The sequence below is a fragment of the Rhineura floridana genome, chromosome 5 (genome assembly GCF_030035675.1).
Source record: "Rhineura floridana isolate rRhiFlo1 chromosome 5, rRhiFlo1.hap2, whole genome shotgun sequence".
NCBI lineage: Eukaryota > Metazoa > Chordata > Lepidosauria > Squamata > Rhineuridae > Rhineura > Rhineura floridana.
Window position 1 is genome coordinate 140,649,853 of NC_084484.1, and position 12,974 is coordinate 140,662,826.

The following is a 12,974-nucleotide window of genomic DNA, read 5'->3' on the forward strand; positions in this document are numbered from 1 at the left end:
TTTTGTTACATGCCTTCAAGTTGATTACGACTTATGGCAACCCTATGAATCAGTGACCTCCAATAGCACCTGTTACAAACCATCCTGTCTGAAGGCACATAAGGCCAGCTCCCTGTTGAAGCTAAGCAGGGTCAGGGTGGGAGACTGGAAACCATATGTAAGGCGCCTTGGGTTTCTATCATGGAAAGAAAGGTGGGGTATAAATGTAGTAAGTTCTGGTCTGTGGCTTCCTTTATGGAGTCAATCCATCTTTTGTTTGACCTTCCTCTTTTTCTACTCCCTTCAGTTTTTCTCAGCATTATTGTCTTTTCTAGTGCATTATGTCTTCTCATGATGCGTCCAAAGTATAATAACCTCAGTTTCATCATTTTAGCTTCTAGTGATAGTTCTGGTTTAATTTGTCCTAACGCCCAATGATTTGTCTTTTTCACAGTCCATGGTATGCACAAAGCTCTCCCAGCACCACATTTCAAATGAGTTGATTTTTCTCATCCATTTTTTTCACTCCAGCTTTCACATCCACTCAGAGAGATCGGGAATACCATGGTCTGAATGAGCCTGACTTTAGTGTTCAGAGATAGACCTTTGCATTTGAGGACCTTTTCTAGTTCTCTCACAGCTGCCCTCCCCAGTCCTAGCCTTCTTCTGATTTCTTGACTATTGTGTCCATTTTGGTTAACGACTGTGCCAAGGTATTGATAATCCTTGACAAGTTCAATGTCCTCATTGTCAACTGTAAAGTTACATAAATCTGACATTATGAGGGAGAAAAACGTCTGTCCACTTTCTCCACACCATGCTTCTTACATGCTAACATGTCCCCACTTTGCCCTTTTTTCTAAACTCAAAAGCACCTTTTCTCATAGGGGAATTACACCAACCACTTGTTCATTTTGGTTGCCCTTTTCTGAAGCTTTCCCAGCTCTCAAATAATTTTTTTTTGAGGCAACCAAGAATGATGATGGGAGCTGTAGCCACAGGTTCCCCATTTCTGCTATGTTGTAAATGAGAAGGCCCTGTATTTGGGTTCTGTCAAGAATGCCTGGTTTCTAAAATGGCTCTGTGGCAAAAAATTGTGGGGATTTCTTCTCGTCTGAAATGGGCCTCTGCGGGGAGCGTAATTTTGGCTCTTGTCTCTTGGAATCTTGGTAAATTTATTTTTGGCACTTTGGGTTTCCCCTTGGCCCAGAGTGGTTGACCTGTTGAAGGGGTGGTGACAGTCTACCTACCTTGCCAGGTTGTTGTGACTTGCTCAACCCTGGTAAGGGATGCACAAGGTTATGCCTTGCTAGGATCAATTGCCCTGGGTTTGGGAGATGAGTCCTAGGACGAACTGGGTCAGGTTTATGACAGGTTCATGACAGTTTCCAATGTAAAGTACTTTACGGTGAAAAAATGCAGTGGTGATCATTGCTTTCTGTCTGTAATACTAATCCCATCTTTTTTTGTTGCTGAATATCACAAGCATGTAGAATCATATCCCTTCACTTCCCAAAGGCTTGGGGTGGGTAACAAAGGCATACACATTTATTTTATACTGATGATAAGTGCTGAGTGACCTAGCCCTACCTAATTCCTGAAAGCCTGCCCCATGGATGGATTTTATCAGTACTTAGAAAGTGGAGCTGCATCCCAAGGAATTTTTTTTTGGTTGTTCATATGAATTTTATTTAATTAATAGCTATCGATCATGCTTGTATAGATCTACATATGGGCAAAAACTATTTCTGAACGAAGAAGTATTTCAGTGTGCTATAGCAGGCATCCTTGAAGAAGCATTTCAGTGTCAGACTAAGAAGAGACATTTCTTCTCTCACCCTGGTGCTTGCCATCTAGCCAGTGGGTTACAATTGTTTCTTCAGATCTGCCTCATTAATGAGAGAGTGGTCTTTTCGGTCAATTAGGGGTGTATCTTTTAAAGACTGCAGCCCCATCAAAAAGTCTTGGACTTTCAGTCTCAGTCTAGAGCAGGGTGGGGAATTCAGGCCTGGAGGCCAAGTGTAGCCCTCCAGACCCCTCTGTATGACCCTTTGCACTTTCCCCAGGCCACATCCCATACTGGCCCTGCTTTCCACCCTGCTTGAGTGTTTTTGCCTGGCTAGGGCCTGTGTTTTAATGCTGACCATGCATCTTGCTTGCCTAGGTGGAGGACTGTGCGAGCGTAAGCAGAATCCAGCCTACTGTACAACAGGGAAAATTAATCAGGGATGAAAATTCATACAGGGATGCATTCATCACTTTTGCCTCTGGCCCCTGCAAGGTTGCCCAAAAAGGAACATGGCCCTCAAAAAGATCCCCCACTTTGACTAGCTCATTTCAGGAGTGGCACCCAGCTGAGATGGGATGGAAGCAAGCAGCCCTCTGCGACACCATGGACTCAATGCTGTGGCAGGCAGGCAGGGTGAGGAGGAAACGAAAACGTTTCCCATCAGCTTTCTAAATATTTTCCTATCTTATGATTGAATTTCTTAATGTTACCTAAGTAAAGGAAGAGAAAGAACAGGTGTCAGAAACCCTCCCAGTGTTCTATCTAGACTAAAAGTATAGTTGGGGGTGGGGAACCAACCAATATTTTAAAATTACTTTTTTACCCTGTCTTTCAGGGTATGCACCCATGCAAGACAGCTTGCATATACAACAATACAACATAATTCCAAATTATTAAAACAGCATAAAAAGTTCAGCATTAAACATAACATATTAAGATAATCCAGTACTGATTTGATTTAAAAAAATGCACCCATATTATGTTTCTGAGTAAGTAAAGCTGGCTAGGCTGTTATCCCAATAAAATATTTTGTAATAAATCTGCATGCAGAACACAGAGTTACAAGGACTAAAACCAAAAAGCACAGAAGGGTGAATAGGTTAATTAAGATGGGCTTTTCATATCAGCAATCAAGTACACTTATTAATTGAACTGCAATCTGTAAGAAAATTTACTACTTTTCCCTACTATTCGTTTTCATCTAGGCTTTGTCAAGCAACATGTGCCAGCTTAGCAGTGGCGTGCCGTGATCGTATAGTGGTTAGTACTCTGCGTTGTGGCCGCAGCAACCTCGGTTCGAATCCGAGTCATGGCAATTTTTTTCTCGAATCTTACTAAAGCATAAAAGAATCTATTAAATCACAGTTTATTTCCGTTTTTTTTCTTTTAGAAATATGTTTTCCGTCTTTAAGAAGAAGGGGAAACAACTCTTTACTTTTGTAAGGCAATTTGTGGGTCAGCGGTGCACAATTTAAAAGATTCAAATAAAACATTTAGTACATTGGAGACATGATGCAGAAGAAAGTCAAGAACGGGATTTCATTCATACAGTGCAGAAACCAACTGCAGAGCAGAGATCATCCTGAAGAATAAGTTGGGAAATAGCATACCGCCTATGCAAAAATCCCCATTAAAAAAGAAAGAAAAATGAAGCAAACAAGGGGAAAAGTCAGATTGGGCCATTTAAAGTGCAAAATGAGAGGAAGAAACAGTTGGCCCGTACGGGGATCGAACCCGCGACCTTGGCGTTATTAGCACCACGCTCTAACCAACTGAGCTAACCGGCCACCGTCGGTAAAGGTTTTCCGATTGTGATTCTTCCAGAAATTCAACGGAAGTCTGAAATACATATATCGTCTCATGGTGAAGGAAAACCGGAACGGTTGTCTGTCCGATCTCATTCAGAGGCCGTGACGGAGAAAAGCAAAACAAAGGGGAAGGAAGAACCGATAGTTGTTCCGGCAAGTATGAACGGACTCTTAAACTAAAAATTACGTGGTAGCCCATTAATGGCTAATTTTTAGTTTAAGAGTCAAGGCAAACAATCTCCAAATCCTTTCTTTTAAAAGCTGCAATGTCTTAACTAAAGGGTGATAATATTTGAAATAAGATTTCCTTTATCTGCTTTTTTATTATTAAATTCATAAACGAAATGCTTTAATTTACTGTTTAGATGTTGGAGGAAGCACTTTCACTGCTTCAAATTATATACTGAAAAGTGAGTAATAGTTAATTTATTCTTTAGAGGGCCTCCTGGAAGACAGCTGAGGCAAGTTCAGGCGCCGTGGCTTAGTTGGTTAAAGCGTCTGTCTAGTAAACACATGATTTTTGGGTCAAATCCCAGCGGTGCCAAAGGGTTTCTTTCATTCTTCCAAGGATAAGCTTTTCCCCTTATAAAAGGAAACTGGGCTATCTGCATCGTCTCATTATTGTATTTTTGCATTCAGATTGAGTAAAGTATTCCCGATCTCCATGCATGGATGTGAAAATTGGACAGTGAAAAAAGCGGATAAGAGAAAAATCAACTCATTTGAAATGTGGTGTTGGAGGAGAACTTTGCGCATACCATAGACTGCGAAAAAGACAAATAATTGGGTGTTAGGACAAATTAAACCGGAACTGTCACTAGAGGCTAAAATGATGAAACTGATGTTATCATACTGTGGACACATCATGAGAAGACATAATTCACTAGAAAAGACAATAATGCTGGGAAAAACAGAAGGGAGTAGAAAAAGAGGAAGGTCAAACAAAAGATGGATTGACTCCATATAGGAAGCCACAGACCTGAACTCACAAGATCTGAACAGGGTGGTTCATGACAAATGGTATTGGAGGTCGCCGATTCATAGGGTCGCCTTAAGTTGAAATCGACTTGAAGGCACATAACACACACGTATGCTTGAGCTGCAAAAGGAAACGCTAAAGGGAAAGCAGAAGCCATCAGTCTGCAACAGAAAGCTACAGATTCAGCTCAGTTAACACGAGAGACATGAAAATGCAAAGGTTTCTCTTTGACCCGTCATCACCACTATTTAATTTGTCCTACTTCAAAGTTTTTAGCCAGTTTTTTAAAATGTCATGATCCTGATAAGAAAGAAGCTATAACCATATCAAAGAGCCTCTTAAATCAGCAATCAGTACATCAACCAAAAAGAATCGACAGATCAGCCACTCTTTCAATTACTCCGGTAAATTTTCGTCTTCTCACGCAGCCTCGGGGCTTCAGCCCTTGAATCTGCTTTTAGTGCCAGGGCTCAGCAGCAATGAAGGGATAATAGTGCATCTGCGCATATGCAGAACGCCTAGCTTTCCCTGGGCTCTGAAGCCCCAGCAATCAAAATATCAAACATTCGAGACGGCATGTCATCCCTAGGCTGCCTTGAGCCCGGTCAAGTTTTACGCAAATGCTGTGGGAAAACTTGTGTTTCTTTAAAACGGATCTCAGATTGACTCGTGCCCACTTGCAGGCTGTTTTCCCAGATATGTCGCTTTTCTTCATGCCTCTGATCGCTACTTCTGCCTCTCCGACGTCTGAAAAGACAAGGCGGCGGGAGTAGCTCTTTAGTCTCCCTCTTGGTCTTTGGGTCTCTTCTATACGACTCGCCGCCTCCCTTGGCATAAATCGTTCAGAAAATTTGAAGTAGTGAAAGTGCTTCCTCCAACCTCTAAACAGTAAATTAAAGCATTGCATGTATGAATTTAATAATAAAAAAGCAGATAAAGGAAATCTTATTTCGAATATTATCACCCCTTTAGTTTAGGCATTGCAGCTTTTAAAAGAAAAGATTTGGAGATTATATACAGAAATGTTGTTTCTTATTAATAAAGAAAAAATCTATTTGTCAGAAGTGGGATTCGAACCCACGCCTCCAGAGGAGACTGCGACCTGAACGCAGCGCCTTAGACCGCTCGGCCATCCTGACATCTACTCATAGTTTGCTCAAACAGATACTAGTAATCAAACATTGTAAAAGGAACTTTTCTCCCCCTATATTACCATACATTTTGTATGTGCATATGCCAAATTCTATTTGCTAACATTCAAATTGTCTTTTGACAAGCCATTACCATTTTATAGTTTTTCTTCATACACATCTCCTTAAACAGACAAGTTAAAATACACCCATCTCTCTAGAATTATTCTCTGTTGAACCAGGGTTATCTATAGATTCCCAAGACAGACTCTATGCAAAGTATAGGCTACAAAACTTGATCTCACACAAAGGGTTTCAAACAGCTGACTAGCTGCCTTGCAGCTTAGCTAAGCAAGCTCTGTTTTTTCAGTTATATGGCATAATTGTCTATTTATGTAGTGCAAGATTAAAGGTCTGATCACATCAAACAAAAATTGCCCAAGACTACACTCAAGATCAGCTGAATAATTCTTTGTTTCTTTCATAGCTAATACACTTCCTTCCCAGAGACAACAGGATTAGTGAAATATACTTGCAGAGACACAACACACCCAAGTGGTGACCTTTAGTCTTTCAACTACTATTTGAACCACTTTAGTTCTGCAGATTATTATCAAAGATAGCTTTGCATATCAGGCTCCTAAGTGGCCTCAATGGGTGTTCAGTCGGACAGCATTTCAAAAGGGGATCTTGGCCCTAGCTAGCCATGTGATATGAACGAGAGCTATTCAATGCCAGGCATAGGTAGAACATTTTCCCCACACTGCATTGCATCCCTTCCCCAAATTTAATTGATAGGGCAAGTCCTTCCTTACCAATGAAATCCAAATTTCCTATAGAAAGGTATTATACAACCACAAGAGTGGCTGTATACTATAGAGTGTGGATTTTTTGCATTCTGCAATGTTAAATCAAAAACACCCCCCATGCCATTCTGATGCTTCCCATAAGCTCATTTCAAAACAAAACCTTACAAAACGTATAGTCCTGAACTCAGAAATGCTTAACAACCCTCTTAATTTTCATGACAATACACAAAACAGAGAGTATAGAGAGTTCAAAGTCTAAAGGGAGAGAAAAAAAAAACCAGAGACCTTTTGGACTTTTTCTGTCAAAGTTCTCATAATCTGTTGAAATTCATTAAAAATCAGCCATGTTCATAGAGTACCTGTAATCCTATTATTGACCTTGCCCCATACTCTGACCTTCATCTTCTGCAGTTTAAAAGTTAAAAAAAATGCCTGGCTGATTTTTAATTAAGGAATTTAGCATTGAACTCAAAGATAATGTTGGGCATGCTCGGTAGGAACAGCTGTCAGTGTTCTAAAAGTCAGACAGCCTCTTGGCTTGCCTAATCAGAGGCCATACCCACACCAGACCTTTATTTCACTTTAGATAGTCATGGCTTCCCCGAAAGAATCCTGGGAAGTGCAGTTTGTGCAGGGTGCTGAGAGGAAACTCCTGTTGCCGTGACAGAGCTCCTGCGGCCAGAGTGGTTTAACAGTTAGCTGCTCTGATTGAAGCTCTGTGAGTGGAACAGGGCATCTCTGAACTTAATAAGCATGCAAATGATCAGACCTGCCTTTCCCCTCCTCCCTCCTCCCCTGCCCACTCCAGCCGTCCCTCCCTCGGTCAGTTTTACATATGCTAAGCATGAATAAATCCCACTGAACTCAATAAGCATACAAATAATCAGACCTGCCTTTCCCCTCTCCTCCTCCTCCTTCCTCCTCCCCTGCCTATTCCAGCCTCCCTCCCCCATGGTCAGTTTTACCTATCCTAAGCATGATTGCACAGGAGTAAATCCCACTGAACTCAATAAACATGCAAATGATCAAGCCTCCCCTCCTTCTCCCATCCCCCTCCTCCCCCCCTGTGGTCAGTTTCACCTATCCTAAGCATGATTGCAGGGGAGTAAATCTCACTGAACTCAATAAGCATGCAAATGGTCAATCCATTCTCAGCAAACTTGCACTGGATCCCATTTCTTACCTCCCATGTTACCAAATTCTTCCAAGCTACACAGGAAGTGAATTGGACTGTAAAAGACCAATCCAAATGGTGTTTGCATTTTGACCAATTTGTAGGGCAGTACAGTATCTTAGAGAGGAGGTCAGGTCTCCTGCTCTCCTGGTGCATTCACTATAGCTGCCCAATTTCCCTGCTTTTTAAAGTTGGATAGAAATATCTGTTGGCTATAGGTACGTTCTTAAACTGCAAGGTTTTTTGCCTATTAGTGAATAATTGCAAAGAACGAGATAAGACAACAGCACAGTAGCACTCAGCCACTTTATTACTATAATACAGCGAAGTTTTAAAAGGCACATACATATGTCTTCTGCATATTAAAAAAGCAATGGTTAAATGTCAAAAAGGACTTTGAGGTCTGCCAGTGTGAGCTTTGTTAAGGAATCTCCTCTTCCTGACAGCACTTTCTTGGCCAGCTCTTTTTTCTTGGTTTGCAGCTCCAATATCTTTTCTTCTACTGTCTCTTCACAGACAAACCTAAAATCAAGCACATGAGTACAGCATCATAATTAGTATTATGAGTATAGTTTTTGTGCATCCTTACTGTTCAAGCTTTTAAAATAATTAATTTAAATAATAAAATAAATAAAATAATTTATCACAGGAGTTGAGAACTGGACCCTGCCATGAACTGGATCCTTGCCTCCCCCACCCAACTCAGACAGGTGGGTGGAACAACTCATCTGATGTCATTATGATGCCAGGTGATGACTTCAAAAGAGACTCCCATTACAACCCATCAGCTGATTAGTGCCAAGAATCAGCTCCTTTGAAGATGTACTGTCAGTGCCAATCAGCTGACAAATCACCTTCAAAGGAACTCTTCTCACCACCAATCACTGAGAGGAGCTCCCTTACTATCAGCATGTTGGAAGTGGGTCAAGAGCAACTCCTGTTTTATTCTTTTGTCTATGTTCCAGAAGGGAGACAGAGTTAGGGTCCTCCAGATGGATAGGCTTGTTTACCTTTACCTGTGATGCTCTGACTGACTTCCTTCCGGCTACTAGAATGTTACGTCTTTAGGGAAGCTTACCTGCCCCTCCTCCTTCTGCCCTTTCCACTTTCCTTCTCCAGCTGTCGGGGAGAGAGGAGGCACCTTTTGTCTCTGCTCTCTCTCCTAGCTATGAGGTCAACTCCCACACCTGGGCGTTGCACCTCCAACTTAGTTAGTTAGAACTAGGTATGACTTTCTATCTACTATGTATTTCTATAAATAAAGTAGCTTTTCTTATTTTACTCTCAAGTCTCAGTGATCCTGATGCAGGGTAAAAGCCTGCTTTCTTAGGTAAACGGACACACGCTGGCACACTCGCATTTCAACATCCGCTGTTACTCTCTGCTGCTGTGCTGCTTTAAACTAAATTTAGCACACACACACAGCAGCACAGCAAACCTTAGAAAGGTTATGCCAGGTGTTGGACTGGTGGGTGTGGTTTGGGGAAAATGGTCCATGGGCCAGAGATTCCCCACCCCTGCTCTTGCAGAATTGAGGTGACCAGGTAAAAGCCTCACAAAAAGTGGAGCAGATTGGAAGGATTTCTCTGAAGCAATTTCATACCCTTTTCATACAGCGCTTGAAGCAATCCCACAACTCTTAGAAATTAAACACAAACAATGAACATGTAAAAGCAAAGCATGACCTATGGATCATGACATCATTTTGCTGCCCCACACGGTAAATGCGATCACAGGCTTGGTCCTCCAGTGCTGGATTCCTGCAATTTAAGAAAACTGCTCAGTCATTCCGCTGTTTATAGCTATAGGTTAATCTAGCTAGAAGGAGATATTTTAGTTCACACGTTACGTCCAGCATATAGGATTGCCGAATTATAAACCAGAAATTTCCCCTAGCCCTTTAAATCCATCTCTGTCTTGGAAGAAGCAGTAACAATATCACCCTCCATTTCTCCTTAGTAGCCTTTCTGTGGAACAACTGGAATCTTGCTCACCAAAGTGAAAGGGTAGTGAATAAAATGAGCCACTGCTTGCTCATCTCTTCGGAGAGCAGCTAGGAACTTATCTAGAAGGGGATTAGTTAACATAGGGAGATGTATTGACAACAGATATAACAATAAATGTATAAGGTATTTTCAATTACAATTATTTGTAAGAACCAAATACATAATTTGGACACATTAACTAATGATCTGATCCTTTTAATCACCTCAGACTGCTGGAGCTGCAAAAACACAGAAAAAAACACTGAGAAGTTTAAAAAAAGAGGTAAAAGCTGCCACATCTTTACCAATGCATGTCTAGGAGGAAGAGATGGTTTCCCCCAACGAGATTAAGGCCAACACCTCCAGCCAGGAGAGAGATCAGCATCACCTGTGACAAAAGAACGAGAGGGAGTTGTTAGTTATTTTACAACGCATTGAAAAACCAATCCCAGAGGAAATGGTGTAAGCTGAAGTTCAGATTCTTCTTGTTTCAAAAGTAGAGATTCTGAGAATGCAGAATTCTGCCTCCATTACCAAATGTCTGTATGAAATCTACAAAGCCCTGATTATGATCAGCAGCATATGTAATCTTACTCTTTTCTGTTTTAGTTGTAGCTACAGTTTGCAAGTGCCCTCCAACAAGCTCACGTAAAGAAATCCTGTTTATTTGAAACAAGTTTTAATAGTTATTGTATTCTGACATTTGATTAGACCATCATTGCCAAATTATGTTAAATAGAAGCTGCGCCTTTTCCTCCCTTCCAGATTTTAATTCCTTGGTGATTTGGATTGGGACAAGGTTAGCAAGTGGCTTTTACAGCACATCCTAGACCAAGAATGTTTACTGAGAAATCAATCCCATTGAGTTCAGGTACAGTAAGTAGGGAAAGCAGGGGTGGGGGAACCTTTTTCAGCCCAAGGGCTACATTTCCTTCTGGGCAACCTTCTGAGGGCCTCATGTCAGTGATGGGTGAAGCCAGAAGGAACAGTGGGTGGAACAATAAATGTAGTTGTTACCTTTGTATAGTAGGCCAGTTTCTACACACACTCATGCCTCCCTCTCTGTCCTCCATCCAGACAAGAGGAATTATCAGAGATCAAGGACGCATTCCAACGAGGCAAAAACACTTTGAGTATGAAGCAGGGCCAGTATGCGATGTGGCCTGGAAAGAGTTCCAAGGGCCAGAGAGGCCTGGAGGGCCGCATTCAGCTCCTCGGCCTGAGGTTCCCCACTTTAGGACTGTCACCTCAGAGACGATCTTTGGCTAAAATGGCTACTGGCCTAATCCTACCTAGCAATTAAGGATATGGCCTAGCACAAATAGTCACAAAGACAACAACTCGTTACAGAATTCAGCAGCACTGAAAACATCTTCTTTGGTCTCTTCCCATACCTCAGGTCCTTTAGGATTATTGTTGAATTCCTCAACTACATCCATCCTCTGCTTAGGATTCACAGAGCCATCCACTGTGGCATATCGCAGGCCCAGCTTCTCAAGGTGTATAGCTACCACCTTCAGCATACTAGTCCACTGAGACACAATGACACTATAGAAGACAAAAAAGAATAAATCTAATCTCCGGTGCAAATCGCACATCAGCTACAAACTCACAGGGTAGATTTAGGTAAGTTACTATTTTTTCAGCCTTCACCCCCAGCCTCCTACTGGGGGTGAAGTATGAAAATATTTTAAACAGGTTTTTTTTTTTAAAGTAGTGATTGTATGCCAGATTGGGAAAGTGATGGTTTGAAAAGGTGGCCTAGATATTCTTAAAATAAAATAAAATACCAAGACATCTTACAGGGGTGATTTAAGGTTTACTGAGATACACGTGCATGAAATTCTGAAATACATTTAAGGTATAAGGTAATAAGTGTTAATCTTCCAAAATGGCTGGAATGTGAGACATAAACAGCTTAAGGCCAAATATCATTGCGAATGTTAAAACTATCGGAAGTTATTCTTCTTGAATGGAACTGCATACCCTTTCACCTCTTTCACCATTTATTTAATCAATTTATTGAGTGATTAGCTATGGTTATTCCTCTGATGCTAAGTAATGAAAGCAGAAATGCAAGCTCCAAGCTTTATCCTAGGGATGGAGAACCTGTAGCCCTTCAGACAGTGTAAAACTACAGCTCCCATAATCCCTAACCACTGTCTGAGGCTAATGGGAATTGAAGCCCAACAACATCTGGAGGCCAACAGGCTCCCCATTCCTGCTTTATCCCTTCACATGGAATATATAAATACTCCCCAGATCCCAATGCATTTGAAATCCTTAGGCTGACACTCAAAAAGTGTTCAGAAACTGAAAACCTGGCCAACCAGTTTCGATAGTACTGAACCAGAGGAACCAATGATCTGACTCGGTATAAGGCAGCTTCCTATGATCCTATATATAAAACCTCCTTTTTAATTGCTCCATTTGTATCTTGTTCTTCCTCTAAGGCATTCACACCATTAAACATCATGTTTCTCAATATTGGCCACAATTATTTCCACTTTTCCTTCAGGAGAGGCAATTTCAGGTTCCCTCCCACCATTCCCTACACTTTTACATTAAATAGCACCCAAACCCACATCACAACAACCCTTGATAGACACCTGGCATGCCCATACTCACCTTTTCTGGCAATTACCTTTGATGGCCTTCAGCTCTTCCAAGAGATGCGATAGCTAGAAGCAAGGGGGAAAGTGCACTCATAGCCCAATCCTAAGCATGTTTACTCAGAAGTCCCACTGAGTTCAATGGGGCCTACTTCCAAGTAACTGCCTGAGACTGCAGCCTCATATTCAAAGCATTTTTACTCAACTCTTTGGCCAAAAAGGCTCTGGGAGCTCCTTCAATAAGATCAGTAACAAGCCAGCCCCCACCCTCAGGCTTACAACCTAAAACAGGGGTGGGGCAGACTTCAAGCTTGTCAGATTTACTTTGGATTTTTTTACTAGAACCCCAAGATCTGCCAACCGGATCAAAGTGCAAAAGACTGAATGAAAGAACTAGGCTCAAATGCTGAGCCTAGGACTTTGTTTTCAGTACTGGAAATGAAGAGAGCTCACAGTCCTTTCACATAGAAGTCCACTTCTGGGTAGTTTTCTTCATTGTTAAACAACTGGGAGTCAGACACCCTTACTGATCTGTTGCAAATCACCTACAGATCTGACAGTAGGACATGATTCACCCACTAGCCCCCCACCTGGACCTAAAACACACAACACAAAAGGAAAAGAGGATGAGGAAAGGAGAGGAAAACAAACCAACTCATTCGGGCACCAGTTCGTAAAGTTACAGAATTGCTCTGATAACCACCAGGTT

General features: G+C 41.6%; 1 protein-coding gene and 3 non-coding genes across 5 annotated transcripts in view; 1 reads left to right on the forward strand and 3 right to left on the reverse strand.

Annotated features, from left to right (window-relative positions):
• The first annotated feature begins 3,011 nt into the window (after positions 1 to 3,011).
• Positions 3,012 to 3,083, forward strand: TRNAH-GUG (transfer RNA histidin (anticodon GUG)). Its single transcript has one exon. It is a non-coding gene; the product is annotated as a tRNA-His (tRNA).
• Positions 3,084 to 3,481: 398 nt separating this feature from the next.
• On the reverse strand, positions 3,482 to 3,555 carry TRNAI-AAU (transfer RNA isoleucine (anticodon AAU)). Its single transcript has one exon. It is a non-coding gene; the product is annotated as a tRNA-Ile (tRNA).
• A 2,056-nt stretch (positions 3,556 to 5,611) lies between these two features.
• Positions 5,612 to 5,694, reverse strand: TRNAL-CAG (transfer RNA leucine (anticodon CAG)). Its single transcript has one exon. It is a non-coding gene; the product is annotated as a tRNA-Leu (tRNA).
• Positions 5,695 to 7,970: 2,276 nt separating this feature from the next.
• The window catches only part of TTF2 (transcription termination factor 2), a 29,114-nt gene continuing 24,110 nt past the window's right edge, over positions 7,971 to 12,974 (reverse strand). For both annotated transcript variants that reach the window (XM_061628259.1, XM_061628258.1), the window contains 5 exons: positions 12,282 to 12,334; positions 11,048 to 11,201; positions 9,959 to 10,041; positions 9,354 to 9,428; positions 7,971 to 8,190 (listed from right to left, as the gene is read on the reverse strand). In XM_061628259.1, coding sequence (XP_061484243.1) covers positions 8,046 to 8,190; positions 9,354 to 9,428; positions 9,959 to 10,041; positions 11,048 to 11,201; positions 12,282 to 12,334 — 510 coding nt within the window. In that variant the 3' untranslated portion in view covers positions 7,971 to 8,045. The remainder of the gene's footprint in view (positions 8,191 to 9,353; positions 9,429 to 9,958; positions 10,042 to 11,047; positions 11,202 to 12,281; positions 12,335 to 12,974) is intronic.